This window comes from Narcine bancroftii, chromosome 9, assembly GCF_036971445.1.
Source record: "Narcine bancroftii isolate sNarBan1 chromosome 9, sNarBan1.hap1, whole genome shotgun sequence".
In the NCBI taxonomy this organism is placed as follows: Eukaryota; Metazoa; Chordata; class Chondrichthyes; order Torpediniformes; family Narcinidae; genus Narcine; species Narcine bancroftii.
Window position 1 is genome coordinate 2839271 of NC_091477.1, and position 17154 is coordinate 2856424.

Here is a 17154-nt window from a genome sequence, read left to right on the forward strand (position 1 = left end):
GGCCCGTGTGTACCTGTCAATGAATCTGAAATCGGAATCTGATCTGGCTTGCTATCAGGAAACCCGCTTGGGCTGCAGCTGCTGGAGACCGGCTCATGGGAACCAGGTATCGGAGCCGGGATTAAAGAGGGAGCTGAGGGCAAGAAGGGCTCCCAAAGGGCCTTGGGCGCTGAAGGCTTCCTGATCATGTTGGAGGTTTGGATCCGGAGCTCAGGCAGCTGATGGATCAAAGTTGGGGCGGGGTGGGGGGGGGGGGGTCTGTGCGGCTGCAGAGGCTGCAGGAGGTGAATTCATGGACATTGAAGGGACTCATTCCTGCTTCTTGTTCTCTTGTACTGTAAGGGGCTCCGGACAACACTAATGGGGACTCCTTGTTTGCTTTACACCTGGCAGAAGGCAATATGTAATATTACATGCTCTGTTCTGTTGTACTTGTGCAATCAGATGAGAGTAAACCTGACGACTCACCAACGCCTTGTACAGGCTCTTGAATTCAGAGATGTGGATGGTGTTCAAGCAACAATGTTTGAGTGTGGCCTGGGCATCATATTCAGCACCGACATGCGGATTGAAGGGCCTGGTCCTGCACTGTTCTGTTCTCAGCCAAATTTAATCGAACTCCTTCACACTGAGCCCTGGTGCACCTCAGGGCTGTGGACTCAGCCCGCTCCTGCTTTCGCTACTGACTCACGACGGCATCGCCAGATCCAGCTCCAACAGTGTCATCAGGTTTGCAGATGACAGTCATTGGCCTCATCAGCAACAACGATGAGTCGCACGACAGAGAAGAGGTGGAAAATCTTGTGAAATGGTGCAAGAGGAAGAACCTGAGTCTCAGTGTAGACAAGACGAAGGAGATAATCGTGGATTTCAGGAGGACCAGGAACGACCACCTTCCACTACACATCAACAACTCTGTAGTGGAGAGAGTGGAGAGCACCAAGTTCCTTGGAGTTCACTTAACTAGGGACCTATTGTGGACACTCAACGTCTCCTCACTTGTCAGGAAGGTGCACCAGTGACTGCACTTCCTGAGAAGTCTGAAGTGGCCAAGGCTACTGGCCTCCATTATGTCTATAGGAGCTCTGTCAAGAGCGTCCTGGCTGGCTGCGTCACCGTGTGGGTAAGGTTGCTGCAGAGAAATGGATCAGAGGTTAATCCACAGGACCATAAGAGTGGCAGAGAGGATCACTGGAGTCTCCCTCCCCCCATCAACGTGATCGACCAGGATTGTTGTCTGAAGAGGATGGGCAAATTCATGGAGGTCCCCTTCCCTCTGTACTCGGCATCTTTCATCTGCTCCCATCGGGGAAGAGATCCAGGAGGATCAGAGCCAGCACCACCAGGCTGAGGAACAGCTTCTTCCCACGGGCAGTGAGAACGCTGAACGACCAAAGGAACTGCTCGTACTCACTCTCCAAGACCCTCATATGTACAAAGCAAATTTATTTATTTGTATACATCTATGTGTCTGTATGTGTGACTGCCTGCTTTGCACTGAGGACCGGTGAACGCTGTTTTGTTGGGTTGTTCTTGTATAATCAGATGACAATAAACTTGACTTTAATGAAGAAAATATCAACACACTTTCTTCAAGACAATCTGATAAAATCGTTTTATTTGTGAAACACCAATGAACATATCCACAAACACCGAACGTTTTGTGTTGTACCATACTTCAAAAAGATGCAAGCTTTGCGCGATCTATCAATTTTGTCAGTGTCACAGGAGTTCACGGGAATGTGGCAAGGCATTGACTTAACTTACGATACAGATACAGAGGTCCAAAAGCAGCTGGTCTACAACGCAGAGCGGTGAGCCCACACAAACACCAAAACCAGAGTGTGACCACCAGTTCCACTCCATTTCTCACCAGGGCAGCAAGCAAAAAGATCAGATGATAATGTTTTTCCTCAAGTGGTTAAAAAAAGAGCAAATAACCCGTTTGTCCCCCTCCCCCCTTCTTTGCCAAAACTTTTCTGATTGAACAGTAGGTAAGGTTCCAGAAGTTGGAGAACCTTGTCCTGGTTCTTGCAGACAGATATGGGCTGAATGGCCTCTTCTTGCTCCCAGGCTCAAGGGGGTGAACGGCCTCACAGATGAAAGGGGCCATTTGTTTCTCGAAAGCTCTGAATCTCATCGATTCCTTGCAGTTACAACTGTTTACTGGGGGTCGTCACCAGCTCTGGCACCAGGCAGACTGTGGGTTTCTAGGGAGACTGCTTACTAAGGGTCATTGGGTGATTGCTAAGGGCCAAGAGACTGGTTGCTAAGTGCTATGACTGGTTACTAAGGGCCATGGGATGGTTACTAATGGTCAATGCACTCGTTGCTGAGTTACATGGCTGGTTGCTAAGGGCTATGAGACTGGTTGCCAAGGATCAAAGGATGGTTGCTTAGGTTCAAGGGATGGTTGCTAAGGGCCATGGGATATTTGCCGATGGTCAATGGGCTGGTTGCTAGGGGTCCAGATTGGTTGCTAAGGGTTATCAGACTGGTTGTGAAAGACCATGTGATGGTTGCTAAGGCCTATGGGATGGCTCCCAATGGAACCATTTGCTCTAAGATGACATAAAAAGCTTCTGACTGACCTCCCATTTCCTACTCTTGACAAATGTTGCACATTACTTAATAGGTACCATCTTAACATGCCCCAGTCCATCCTGCCATCTTTCTCAGCTCCTGGTCCACAACCCATGTCCAAAGTGCTGAACCAGCAGTGAGAGGGATCTCTGCAATGGTGACCCAGTCAGTCTCCTGACCCCACTGATAGAAGACAAGAAATACAAGGTGTATCATTTGTGGAGCAAGGCGAGCTGCTTGAGCTAATTTGTCTCACCAGATAGTCTGCAATCTTAATGAAATGGGAATTTCAGAGGGACATCATAGAGAGAAAAATCTTAGGAAATGGGCCTTTTGGCCCAATGAGTCCATGCTAACCATTTACATTAATCCCATTTTAAATTCTCCCCAAAGACAGACAAACTCCCTTGTGATTCTACCCCTCACTCACACACCAGGGACTATTAACCCACTCATCCACGTCTTTGGGAGGAAAACAGGAGCCCACCTGAACATGGGGAGAACATGCAGACTCCACGCGGACAGCGCCAGTAGTCGAGATCAAACTGGGGTCTCCAGCGCCTTGAGGCTGCAGTGCTACCACTGTGCTGCCCTTCCTGTCCTTAGAAGTGGTGAAGACATTACTGGGTCGACGGGACATAAATGTTGACTTCGCCTGTGGGGTCCTCCCCCAATCCAGCAATGAAGAGAAGGTGGTTGGACAAAAAGTGGAGATATGGACAGGGATGTCATCACATGAAGACTCGAGCCCATTCCAACTCGGGTCCAATGGCCCAGTTGGGCACACATCGTGGACTGGCCGGCAAGGTGGAGGTCTCAGGTCTAAGTTTACCTGCCAAAATATCTGGGGGGATGTTGAGTAGGGAGGCTTGATCTGGCCAGGAATGTGGTAACACTGGGAGCTGGTTCAACAGGTCTCTGGCAAAAGGACAGGCACACGTCTAATGAAAGACAAAAGTCTGCAGACACTGTGACTGAAGTAAAAACACGACACTGGAGAAACTCAGCAGGTAAAACAGTGAACTTTATGTAGCAAAGATAAAATGCTGAACCAACGTTTCAGGCTTGAGCCCTTCATCAAGGTAGGAACCGGGCACCTGCCTACATTTTGCTCAGATCTTGATGAAGGGCTCAAGCCCAAAATGTTGGTTATGTATCTTTAATTTTGCCATATAAAGGACACTGACCTTCTGAGTTTCTCCAGCATTGTGGTTTTACAGCAGGCACACGTCTGATGGGCTGAATGGCTCCTTTTGTTCATGAGAGATTGAGGAGGTGGGAGCAGATACTCTGCTTGGGAGGGTCACGAGGAGGAGGATTTACCAGGCGGGAGTGGAGGATGGTGGAGTGGAGGAAATTGTCTTCACGCTGAGTTGGAGAAGATTCACTGGCTTGGGCTGCTGTTGTCAGTGAACGTGGGCAAACCTTACCTGACCTTCATCACACTGAACTGACACCAAATAGTATCAGTAACAGGGAGAAGCAAGCTGTCGGAGTTACTCAGAGGGTGGAACAAGGTTGGAAGGATGGCCAGCATCTTGGATCGAGTGCCTGCCTCGGGATTTAGAGATCAGCCGGTGGAAGGAAGTGTGGTGGAGGGTCAGATGGATGGACCTTGGCAAGGAGGGGGCTGATGGACAGGTGGAGCGGGGCGGGGGAAGGGGTGGCGGGGACCTAGATAAGGGAGTGGGTAGGTGAACTGGGGAAGGGGGCCCATTGGGTTAAGTGAGTGGGTATTGGACATTTGGTGGGAACCAGTGGGGGGGGGGGCAGCAGTGAGGGTGGAAGGTAGAGGAGGGGTGTTGAGAGAACCTGGAGATGTCAAAAGAAACATGGGGTATGTAGACAGCATTGTGGTGCAGGTGGGGGAGGGGGAGGGATATGGACCTATGTTCCTTGAGATTGTGTTTGGTCTCACCCTGGTAGTGGGGAAAGCCAACAGCAGGTGCCAGGTGCCAGTCTCTGTTCCAATTGCAGGGGCCTGACCCAGAGAACCCACCATCCCTCTGCCTCCATGGTTACTGACTGACCTGCTGAGTTGCTCTAGCGGTTTGCTTTCATCCTCAGTTTGGTTACGCCAAGACCAAGAACTGGCAGGACTCCACCTCCAGGAGTGGCAGGCCCCCTCAGCAGGGTCCAAGACTGCCCTCAGCAGGGCCAGGGAGCGAGCAGGTCGAGACTTCATCCCCAGTACTGTGGTGTCCAAGAGCCCACCCTACCCACCAGCAGGCCCCCACAGCAGAGTCAGGGAGCAAGAAGGTCAAGATCTCAGCCCTAGGGGCCAACAGCCCTAGAGAAGGGAAGAGGATCAGCCCTGATTCTCAGGAGGAACACCGAACAACAACTGGAGGAAGCCCATCTGGAAGATCTGCACTTTTCAAATGTGCAAACTGTGCTGGAAAATTTGTGGTCTCCAAGTGAAGGAGTCTGGAGCATTCACTCGAACACAGTAGGAAGCCTCTCAAGCTGAGAGGCCAGGGACCCGTTTCTCCTCCGAGTCCTTGGTGCTGGAGACTGACCTTATAAAAGTGCTTTGAAGTGGTTCAGTTGCTGGAGAGGTTTGAGCACAGGTTCATAAAGATCTTATCCTGGGAAATGTTGGCCGAGCACCTCGCCACGAGGCACCCCTTTCTCCTCGCCACGAGGCACTCCTTTCTCAGTGTCGCTATCGGACCTGGCCTCACTGAAGCTATACTCCCATAATCTGTGTTGAATTAGCTCAATAATAACCACTACAACTGAACTGGATGACATTTTGATTCTCCCTCCCTATGCCCACGTTTAAATTGCAAATGCTAGAATTAGTTCTTGCACCATTATACATTAAACACATGCATCTCAGCCAAGTCATAAAGTCATCACTGATGCTCACAATTTTAAAACACACCAACACTGTCAACTGATTGGAATTATAGGTATCGCTGTAAACATGCCATTACGACAGATATTGCCTTTTAGGTTACAAAAATGGTGATGCTTTGTGAAATTCATCACTCTCTCTGCGAAACGCAGCATTGTGAGAGAGGGGACTCATCCGACCCAGCTGTGATTCCACCTCTCTCCTGGAAGAGGCAAGTCCAGCGGGAAGTGGCAGGGAGAGACCTTGCTTGCGTGCATCAGTCGTGAATAGTAGTGTGAGGCAGGGGGAGAGGCTTCAGCTGGAGGGAGAGAGGGAGAAAGAGTCAGTGGGAGAGAGAGAAATGAGAAAAGGAGAGAGAGGGGGAGAGAGGGGAGAAAAGGAGACAAGGAAGGGAGAGAGGGGATTAAAAGAGAGGGAGATGAGAGAGGAAAAGGGAGCGAGAGGGGAGAAAGGGGGAGAGGAGAGATAGAAAGTGTGGGAGGAGAGAGAGGGGAAAAGAGAGAGACAGTGAGAGAAGGGAGAAGGAGAAAGTAAGGGGGGACAGGAGAAATGGGAGAGAGAGAATGGGGAGAGAGAGGGAAAGAGGGGAGAAATTAGGGTGTGAGAGCAGAGGGAGTAAAGAGTGGGAGGGAGAGAGAGGAAGAAGAGGGTGAGGGGGAGGGAGAGAGAGGAAGAAGAGGGTGAGGGGGAGAGAGAGGAGTGGGCACAAAGATTAAATATGCATTTCTACAGCTTTGACCACCTTCTGAAGTTAAAATACTCCATGACGATTGGTCAAGGAGGGAAACGAGCACCAAACAAGGCCCAACAAACTCCCACAAGGGCAGACGAGGCCCAACACCTGCAATGCATTGAAATGGTGCTTTTTACTAGAGGAAATGTCCCATATCCTTTCACACTCAGAGGGTGGATCAGGAGGATGGATTATGTGGGATGGGCTGAGGGAAGGCACAGGTCCATGGGATGGTGGGGAGGCTGGGACTGGTGAGATGACAGGGCTGGAGAGAGAACAGGGACGGTTGAAACTGCAGATTTTGTGGCTCATTTGGGAATCAGTGAGCAGAGGGGTAATGGATGAAGAGGACCCATCCCCATTGCCCAAGAACGAGGTGGGTGCAGCAGATCTGACCAAGTGGGTGGAAGAAATATATCTCAAGGTGATTATTCCTGGATAAACTGAGGATGTGGTCAGACCATGTCACGGAGTGACCCTCGTTTAGTACCACAGTGAAAACCCCCTCTGAACTGCTCCTCCCACAGTGAGACCCCCCTTCAGTACTGCCCCTCTCACAGTGGGGACCCCCTTCAGTACAGCCCCTCCCACAATGAGACTCCCCCCTCAGTATTGCTCCTCCCATAGTAGGACCAGTCAGTGTTTCCCCTCCCACAGTGAGACCCCCCTCAGTACTGCCCCTCATGCAGTGAGACCTCCTCTTAGTACTGCCCCTCTCACTGTGAAACCCCCTTACTGCTGTGCTCAGATCTGGGGTGGGACTTGAACCAGCGAGTGAAGTGGTGACAGACCTTCTCTCTGAGTCAGGGCAGGGACCAGGAAGGGCAGTGGTGGGAGTGAGGAACGAGAGGGGTGTTGGCTGGGGTTGGAAGGGAGTGTGCCATGTGGGACCCATCCTGATACCGGTGCTCACCCATCAAGATAGAACTAATAAGCAAGGGGCACGTCACCTGTTGCTAGACGTGGACGCAGACCACCACATGGGGTCTCTTGGCCTGGCTTAGAGTTCCCTACACATGATCTCAGCCCTTACTAGGCCAGGGTTTTCCCAGGGTTCCCTACACCCAGTGCCCCCAAACCAACCCTTACTAGGCCAGGGCAGACGAAGTTCCTGATCGGTGGAAGTGGACGATTTGCCATTTGCCGTCACGGCGATGCCAGATTCTGGTCTCCTCTGACTGGGCAGTGCGTGGAATGCCACTACCATCGATGTACTGCGTGATGCGGATGTAAGCTATGCAGGCAGCTTCGTCCCCGATCAGGTGGATGTGGGGGTTCAGGATGGTGGTGTGGATCGGTTTGTTGTTTTTACACCATACTGTAACCAAGCAAAGAGCATCAGAGTCAAACAGGGTCGCCCTGCGGGGAACTCAACACCAATGGGACCAGCTTGTGTGGACTACTGGGTCAGCAAGGACTCGTTGGACCAAAGGACCTGTTCCCATGCTGTGAACTCCCTGTCTCTATCGCAGCTGATCTCACCAGATCCCAATTGCTTCATGACCACAGAGGACAAGACCTTCTTCTCCCTGGATGTCACAAGACCAGGGAGCTGGTCATGGCCTCCCTTCAGAGAGGCAGAGCTTGCTCCCCCATCCACATCACGGTGCTGAGATGGAGAGAGTAGATAGCTTTATATTCCAAAGGGTACAGAAGAGGTTTAACAGAATGTTAAAACACAGATCTGGGGAAACTCAGCAGGTCAGTGGAGTTTATATAGTGAAGATACATAACCAACATTTTGAGATTGAGCCTTTCATCGAGGTAGGGGCAAAATGTAGGCATGTTCCTGAATAAAAAGCTTTGTGGGGGGGGGGGATGAGCACAGGCCCACAGGTAGGACTAAATAGGTGGATAAGGGAGGGAGGGCACACCAGCAAACACGGGGAGGGGGGGATAGCTCCTTGGACAGGGAAGGGGTGCAGAGTTGGTAGAGACAGAGAAAGGGGATGAGATGGAGAGTGAGGAGTGGGCCAGCAGAAACCGGAGAAGCTTTCTCTACATCGGAGAGAGTGGGCGCAGACGGGGAGATCGCTTCGCTGAGCACCTTCATCAGTGATGGGGATCTCCCAGTGGCCCACCACTCCACTTCAATTCTGTACGTTACTCCTGCACTAACACACCTGCCTGTCCATGGCCTCGTGTGCTGTCAAACTACGGCCACCAGTAAATTGGAGAAGCAACACCCAATATCCCATCTAGGCCCTCCCCAACTGGATGGCATTAATGTCGACATCTCCGGTTTCTGCAGGCCCACTCCCTGTTCTCCCCTATACCTGTTCCCTTTCCTCCGGCTCTCCACCGTCTTCCTCCCCATTCACAGAGCCATCTCCTCCTCCCCCTGTTTGCTGCTGTGCCATCCCTCCCTTCTCCACCTATTACCTCCTGCCTTTGGGACTGTGCTCCTCCCCCTATCATTTTGTTCAGGTGCCTGCCCACATTTTACTTTTGCCTTGGTGAAGGGATCAAGCCTGAAACATTGGTTCTGTATCTTTATCTTTGCCACATGAAGTTCACTGTTTGACCTGATGAGTTTCTCCAACATTGTATTTTCTACTACAATCGCAATGTCTGCAGACTTTCGTGTTTCACCAGGATGTTGCCTGGTTTAGACGGTGTGAGTTAAGGGGAGAGGTCAGAGAAACTTGGGTTATTTTCTCTGGATTGTCGAAGGCCAAGGGGAGACCTGGACAGGACTGCAGGGTAGTGGTGGAGCTGATGTAGTAGAAGTGTTTACCAGCTTCTGAAGAGGCTTCTTAGTATTTGAGAGAAGGGAGAAAGTTCAGAGGAGGTTACAAGGATAGGTCCGGGAACAAAAGGTTTATCATATGAGGAGCTTTTGACGGCCCTTGGCCTGGACTCATTGGAATTTAGAAAGAGGGGGATCTCATTGAAACATTTTGAAAGTTGAAAGGCGTGGAGAGAATAGATGTAGAAAGGTTGCTTCCTGTGGTGGGAGAGTCTGGGACAAAAGGGCACATCTTCAGGATTGAAGGGCGTCCACTTGGAACAGAGATGGGGAGGAATTTCTCCAGCCCAGAGGGTGGTGAATTTGAGGAGTTTGTTGCCACAGGCAATTGTGGAGATTGGGTCAGTGGGTGTATTTAAGGCAGAGATTGGTAGGTTCTTGATTAGCCAGGGTATCAAAGGTTATGAAGAAGGCCAGGCAGAGGGGATGAGTAGGAAAATGGATCAGATCATAATTAAAAGGCAGAGCATACTTGATGGGCTGAATGGCCTATTTCTGGTCCAATGTCTTATTGTCTTGTGGACTTAGATAGGCATGAAGGGGATGGAGAGATATCTATCAGGAGTAGAGTTTGGCTTGGATTGGACATTGTGTTCAGCACAGACGTGTGGGCCGAAGGGCTTGCACCTGTGCTGCCCCATTTGATGTTCTATGAATGTGTGCACCCCACACCATGTGGCCCACTTTCAATTTGGGATTTGGGCATGTCTCTGATTTACCTGTGACATTGGAGAGACGGAGGAGAGCGAGATCACCAAGGATTGTGGGTCCTCTTGCACAGGCAGGGCTTGGCCTCGGTGTGAGGGTGAGACTGCCCACTGGAACCTCTCCAGCTGCCCCTACTATCCCATGTCTCCCACTCCCTCTCAGAAAGAATCACTTACGGTTCTCGAAATAGAATCGGTGGAAATCAAGTCCTTCCACCAGGTTTCCCAATGCCTCAGGCTCAAAGGCGGTCACTCCAGGGTCACACATTTTCCTGAAAGATGGCAGAGGGTTTCATTACATCATCATCATCCAGGGACAGGTCAACGCTCGGGGTCAGCCAGTCTTGGAAAGGAAGGGAACTTTCCTGAACCCATGGAGGGAGGGAGAGGGGATGGAAGGGGAGAGAGTGAGGGAGGGAGGGAGAGATGATGGAGGGGGAGAGAATGAGGGAGGGAGTGAGGGAGGGAGGGAGGAAGAGAGTGAGGGAGGGAGAGAGTGAGGGAGAGAGAGGGGAGAGAGAGGATGTGAAGGAAGGAGGGAGAATGGGGAGGGTGGGATAGGGAGCAGGGAGGGAGGGAGAGGGGAGAGAGAGGATGTGAAGGAAGGAGGGAGAATGGGGAGGGTGGGATAGGGAGCAGGGAGGGAGGGAGAGGGGAGAGAGAGGATGTGAAGGAAGGAGGGAGAATGGGGAGGGTGGGATAGGGAGCAGGGAGGGAGGGAGAGGGGAGAGAGAGGATGTGAAGGAAGGAGGGAGAATGGGGAGGGTGGGATAGGGAGCAGGGAGGGAGGGAGAGGAACAGAAAGAGCAGGAAGAGGACCAGTAGGGAGGACCAGCAGAGAGGACCAACAGGGATAGACCAGCAGGAATAGAACAGGAAGACCAGCAGGGATAGACCAGGAGGGAGAGACCAGGAAGACCAGCAGGGAGAGGACCAGCAGGAAGAGGTCCAGCAAGACCAGAAGGAAGACCAGCAGGGATTGACCAGAAAGAAGAGACCAGCAGGGAGAGGACCAGTGAGAGAAACCAGCAGGGGGTGACAAGCAGGGAGGGCCAGCAGGGAGAGACCAGCTAGAAGAGGAACAGCAGGGAAAGACCAGTGTTGAGGATAAAGGCAGAGTTGATGAATGAAGGGAGAGAGATGGATGGATTGGGGAAGGGAGAGGGAGATGAATGGACAGGGGAAGGGAGAGGGAGATGGATGGACTGGGGAAGGGAGAGAGATGGATGGATTGTGGAAGGGAGAGGGAGATGGATGGATTGGGGAAGGGACAGGGAAATCAGGGAGGATATGGGCACGTTCTCCAGCTGGGACATGGTCAATCTAGGGGTGGAATTGACAGGATGATTCTGTTGGACTGACAACAAACGTTGAACGTCTTGATACTAAACATTGAAAACTTGGTCTGGAAAAGGAACTCACGTGTAGGCCTCGAAATCTCCATTGCTGATGGCTTCAATCAGCTGTTCCGTGGCTTTGATGATCTCCTGTTTGCGGACTGAAGTGGGAGAAGAGGGCAGAGTTAGGTCTCTCCATTCACCACACACGCGTGCACAGATGAAGAGGGCAGTGTTACGTCTCCCCATTCATCATACATGCGTGTTCAGAGGAATAACACTGTGTTAGGTCTCCCTGTTCACTAACACGTGTGTACAGGTGATTCACTGTTGCTCCTGTAGTTCTCCATCCATCTCTCTCACCAATCAATTCCCCATGTGTCCATCTCTCTCTATTCCATTCTCTCTCCATCTCGCTCTTTCTACCCAATTCTCCTTCTACCCATCTCTCTCTCTCGCCCTTCCTCTGTCTCTTCTTCTACCCATTTCTCATCTGCCTCATATTAGTTCACTCGAATGGAACACACGAGCAGTCTATGTATCTCTGGAGAAGCCTCAACATTCCAGCACTATACAGGCCCTTCACCTCTCAATGTTGTGCTGACCAACATAATTCTAATCCTTCCCTCCAAGTGTGTTCAGTTCTGCCCATTCCATTATAACCGCTGTTTTGTTTTGTTTTGCTTGTGCCAGAGGGATAAGGCTTTGATCCTTTCCCTATTTATGTAGATCTAGTTCATTATTTGTGCTCACAGGGAACCATTGAAGAATTGCAGAATGAAGCATTGTAGAAGTAGAAGTCTCCTTCCATTCTCCTGTGCAGCCCAGGAACATCTGAAATATTCTCCAACTGGCAAACTCAATGTCAGGAGATGAGAGGAACATGCAGGTAGGGAACTTGGAGCACATTTCCTTTCACAATGTGGTTGCAGGTTGTGGGAATGGTTGGCACGACTCGATTTGGTTCTCTGTTCTGAACTCCTCCTGAATTAGCACCAGAGACGTACAGAAGATGAAATCCTAAACTAAACACAACTTGCTGGAGGAACTCAGTTCATGGGGAAAAGATATGAAAGGAGGATTTTCTGATTCCCTGTCTCTTCTCTACCATTTCTGTTCTTCCCCCTCCCCCTCGCCCTGCCTTTTTGGCCTTGCTTCACCCCCACCCATTCTCCCCCATTTGCTCTTTGGTTCCAACCCCCTACACCTTCCACTCCCCTCCCCTCTCCACCTCCCTCCAGGGCTCCCTCATTCACTCATCCCTTCCCACTAATCATTCCCTTGCGACCACAGGAAGTGCCCACACCTCCTCCCTCACCACCATTCATGGCCCCAAACAGTCCTTCCAAGTGAAGCAACTCTTCATTGGTCTCTCTGCGGGAGTCATCTACTGCCTCCTATTCTCCTGTTGTGGCCTCTGCATTGGTGAGACTAGACATGGAGCACCTTCGCTCTGACCGCATCAATGACAGGAATCGCCCAGTGGCCAACCACTTCAGTTCCGAGCCCCACTCGCACGCTGACACATCTGTCCATGGCCTCTTGCATGGCCAAACCATGGCCACCAGTAAATTGGAGCAACAACACTTAATATCCCATCTGGGCCCTCTCCAGCCTGATGGCATTAACATCGACTTCTCCGGTTCCGTTCTTCCTCTCTCCCCCCCATCCCTCTGTCTTCTTTCCTCTAGCTCTCCACCCCCTTTCTTCTCCATTCACAGAGCCATCCCCCCCCCCTCCCCCTGTTTGCTGGTGTGCCTTCCCTCCCTTGGGACTGTGGGACTGTGCTCCTCCCCCCCCACCATTTTATTCAGGCTTATATCTTGATGAAGGGTTCAAGCCTGAAATGTTGACTGTACATCTTTATCTTTGCTACTTCAAGTTCACTGATTGACTGGCTGAGTTTCTCCAGCATTGGCTTTAACTCCTGTACCATCTCCTGCTCTCTCTCTCCGCCTCCCCCCCCCCCCCCCCCACAAACCCCCACTCACTCTGGTTCGGCCTGGTTTCTCTTTACATTAATTCCCTACTCCACTGTGTACCCTCATCTTCCTCCACCTCCCCCCTTGGTTTCTCTTCCCCTCTCCCTGTGCCTGGCATCGGCCAATCTGCTCCTTCACCTCTCCCTGGTTCACCCATCCCACAATGGACTGTACTACCTCTCTCAACCTGCCCCCCTCCTCCCACACACTAGTTTCTCTTCCTCTATGAAGGGTCCTGGCCCAAAACATCGATCATTCTCTTTCTCCCACAGATGCTGCTGAGTTTCTCCAGCATCGTGTGTTTTACCTCCTGGATCACCTCTCCTGTCACTGGAAAATTCAGCCACATGGCTGTGGATCGGGAGTTCCATTAAGAGGGTGAATGGATTGGGACTGCGTTCCGTGAGGGCCTCCCGATGGTGACAAGGCTCCCGAAGGGGCTCGGGTACTGACGTATAGAGGGATATAGGTTGATGAGGATGGGTTGACCAAAGGGCTTATTATTGAGTTTATAACTCTAATACAAATCTATAATCCCACACTGATCCAATTTCTTTCTCTCTACATTCCCATCAACTGTCTCCAGATTCTTCCCCAGTTTACCCTCCGACTCTGCACACCTTTGGGATGGAGCAACCAGGGGGAACCTACACAGTCACAGAGAGAATGTACAAACACCACAAAGACAGCACCATGCTTGGTATTGAACCTGGGTCTCTGGAGTTAATAAAGATCTGTTCCTTAAATTAGAATGTCACTTTTACGGAGGAGAAATTCCAGGCCCTTTGGCCCATTTACACTGTGCTGAGCTATTTATTCTGCCCTAGTGCCCCAGACCTTCACCTAGACCTTAGCCCTCCATTCCCCTCCCATCCATGTACCTGTCCAATCTTCTCTTAAATGTCAAAATTAACCCACATTCACCACCCCAGTTGGCAGCTCGTTCTACCCTCTCATCAACCTCTGCATAAAGAAGGTTCCCATGATGTTTTCCCAAACCCTTCCACCCTTAACCTGTGTCCTCTCATTCTTGTCAGTGGAATATGTCTGCTTGCATTTACCCCATCCATACCCCTCAGAATTTTTACTTCTATCAATTCTCCTCCATTCTCCAACACTTCAGGGAATAAAGTCTCATTGAACCTTTCCCTGTAACTCAGATCCTCAAATCCTGGCACCATCCTGTAAATAAAGGATGTATTTTTGGGGACTCCCTTCGGATTTGGCCATATGATGGACAGTGCATCTCCCTGTGGAATGATTAGGACATAGAACATTCCAGTACAATACAGGCCTTTTAGCCCTCAATGTTGTGCTGACCCATGTAAACCTACTTCACAATCTGACCCTTCCCTTTCTCACTCCCATAACCCTCTATTTTTCTTTCATCCAATTACCTGTCAAAGTCTTTTGAATATCCCTATTTGTACCAGCCTCCACCCCCAGCAATGCGTTCCAGTCACCCACCACTCTCTGTGTAAAAAAAAAACTTATCACTGACGTCTGCCCTAAACTTCCCTCCACTCACCACAAACAAAGTGTTATTTGCTCCTGTGGCCACTGGAAACAGGTGCTGGCTGTCCACCCTATCTAAGTCCACATCATCTTATCAACCTCTCTTAAGTCACCTCTCATCCTCCAAGATCCCTGTTAGGTTATCTTCCCTTCATATACCTTGTGGTGGCACACCACTAGGCAGGTGAACCGGCCCCGCTTGTAATCCACGCGGCGGGGCAGCTGGCCAAGATGGCGCTGTCGGGGGTTTCTCCTTCTTCTCAGCACATGGCTCAGAAGCCCGCGCTGGGGGACCAAGTGATGCCCGGGTAATGTCAGCGCCCCCCAGCATGGTTCTCAGCCAGGTCTGGGCTGGGAGTACAAGTCCAGCACAGCAGCCTGCAATAAATCAGTTCTGCTCCCTAAGCTCAACCCATCTAGTCGTATGTTTTTTCAGTAGCCGTGCAGCTGCCACTACAACCTCACCTTTGGTGTCCTCATCCTCGATTGTCGTGTTTGTGCTTTCCGACGACTCCTGCGTAAGAAACATAAAACATGGTGTCAGGAGGAGACACAAAGAGCCAAGAAGTCACCTCTGATTCCTTGTGAAGAAGTATGCAACATAAAACAGTGGTTATGGGATAAATAGTGTCAGGATGGAGTGCAGCAATTATGTGAGAAGGTCGCGGTCAGATAAAGATGAAAGCCCCGGTTTTCTTCCTAGTTACGTTTAGATTGAGAGTTGGTGAGAAATCAGGTTGAGTACCATTAGACAAATAGACAAAGGGGGAGAACTTTACTAGGAACCTGAGGGGTAATGTTTCCACACATAGGGTGGTGGGTGCGCGGAACTGGCTGTTGGAGGTGGTGGTTGAGGCAGGAACTATTGCAATGTTTAAGGAACATTTGCATTTGGAGCTTGGGTTCCTGATGGTTTGGTCTGAAGGCTGTGGCTGTAGAGGCTGCGGGAGGAGCTGGAGGCAAATCCATGGACACTCAACGACTCTGCTTTCTCTTTCTTGGATTGCATGGGGTGCTGGGCAATTTCTGCTGAGAGCAAATCTTTGCCTAAGGCAGATGAAAGGAAATGTTGTGCAATATCACATTTTGTGTTTTATTACATGACAATAAAATCATCTTGAAACTTGAAATCTTGAATCTTGAATTTGGACAGAGACATGGATGGGTTTAGATATTGGCCAAAGGCAGGCAGGTGGGACCAGCATTGATGGGTCTTTTGGTGGATTCAAGTACAGCTCCATTCCCACCGTTATCAGACTCCCAAATGAACCCCACATTTGTAAAATTAAGTTACTGTTCTAACTGATTTCTCTCAGTGACTCTGTCCTGTGTTTTTTTTTGCTGTTTGGTATATGGCTTGACTTGCTGGATAGCAAGTTTCTGAATGCCCACCTGAGGACCTTCCGTGCAAGGAGTATGTTCTATCTGTCATTGATTTGCTCATTTTATCAACTCGTTGGCAGAATCACAGCGGCAATGAGGAAGCGTACAGGAGGAATGTAGATCAGTTTGTTGAGTGGGTCAAGCAACAACCTTACACTCAACATTAGCAAAACTAAGGAGGCTTCAGGAGGGGGAAAATCAGGAGAACGTGAACCAGTCCTCATCGAGGAGAGGGTTAAGAACTTTAAATTCCTGGGTGTCAACATATCTGAACATCTGTCCTGGAGTCTTCACGTCGATGCAAACATGAAGAAGGCCCGGCAGTGTTCATACTTCATGAGGAGTTTGAGGAGATTGGATACGTCACCAAAGGCTCCTACAGATTTCTACAGGTGGACCGTGTGGAGCATTCTGGCTGGTTCCATCAATGTCTGGTACAGAGGTGCCGAAGCTCAGGACAGGAACAGGCTACAGAGGGTTGTGAACTCGGCCAGCGCCAACATGGGCACCAGACTTCACTCCATCCGAAGACATCTACAAGAGGCGATGTTTTAAGAAAGCAGCCTCTATCTTTAAGGAGCCCCCCACCACCCAGGCCATGCCCTCTCTCACTGATACCATCAGGAAGGGGGTCCAGGAGCCTAAAAATAAATACCCAACGGGACAAAAACAGCTTCTTTTCCCCCACCCCCCACCCCGTCAGATTCCTGACCCACAGGAACAACTTCACTTCCTCTTCTTTTGCACTAATTTATTTATTTTTAAAAATGTAAATTATAGCAAAATTTGCACCTGTAATACTGCCATAAAACAAATTTCTGGATGTTCTCTGATTCCAATTCTGACCCCTCAATGTCTGGTCACAAAGGACAACCTCCTCAATGACGTTACCAATCAGCTGTGAACTTGCTTCTCGCCTCCCCCACATTCACATAGAGAATGGGTCCCAGCACCGATTCCTGTACAACCTCCGGTCACAGACAGGACACAATGGACAAACAGATACTCCAAACCTACCTTCACCCCATCAGCCTTCCTGTTACCTGAATTCCTTCCACCTGCAAACAAGCAGAATGAAGGTCAGAGGCAAGGAGCAGACCCTTCGGCCTACCAAATCCATTCTGACATGCCACCCAAATCCACTCTGTTGGAGGAGCTCAGCACGTCAGGCAGCATCCGTGGGGAAAAGAGAATGGTCAGCATGTTGGGCCAGAACTCTCCATCCAGACTGCTCCAGGTTCCAGAATCTGCAGTGCCCTGTGTCTACTGACCATGCATCGTTCGTCTACACGATCTGACACCAGC

General features: G+C 50.4%; 1 protein-coding gene across 3 annotated transcripts in view; it reads right to left on the reverse strand.

Annotated features, from left to right (window-relative positions):
* Positions 1–1601: 1601 nt before the first annotated feature.
* LOC138743122 (calcium/calmodulin-dependent protein kinase type II subunit alpha) overlaps positions 1602–17154 on the reverse strand; it is a 125653-nt gene continuing 110100 nt past the window's right edge. For all 3 annotated transcript variants that reach the window (XM_069897991.1, XM_069897989.1, XM_069897990.1), the window contains 6 exons: positions 16867–16907; positions 14932–14980; positions 11055–11130; positions 9810–9904; positions 7266–7494; positions 1602–5741 (listed from right to left, as the gene is read on the reverse strand). In XM_069897991.1, the coding sequence (XP_069754092.1) occupies positions 5738–5741; positions 7266–7494; positions 9810–9904; positions 11055–11130; positions 14932–14980; positions 16867–16907 (494 nt within the window). In that variant the 3' untranslated portion in view covers positions 1602–5737. The remainder of the gene's footprint in view (positions 5742–7265; positions 7495–9809; positions 9905–11054; positions 11131–14931; positions 14981–16866; positions 16908–17154) is intronic.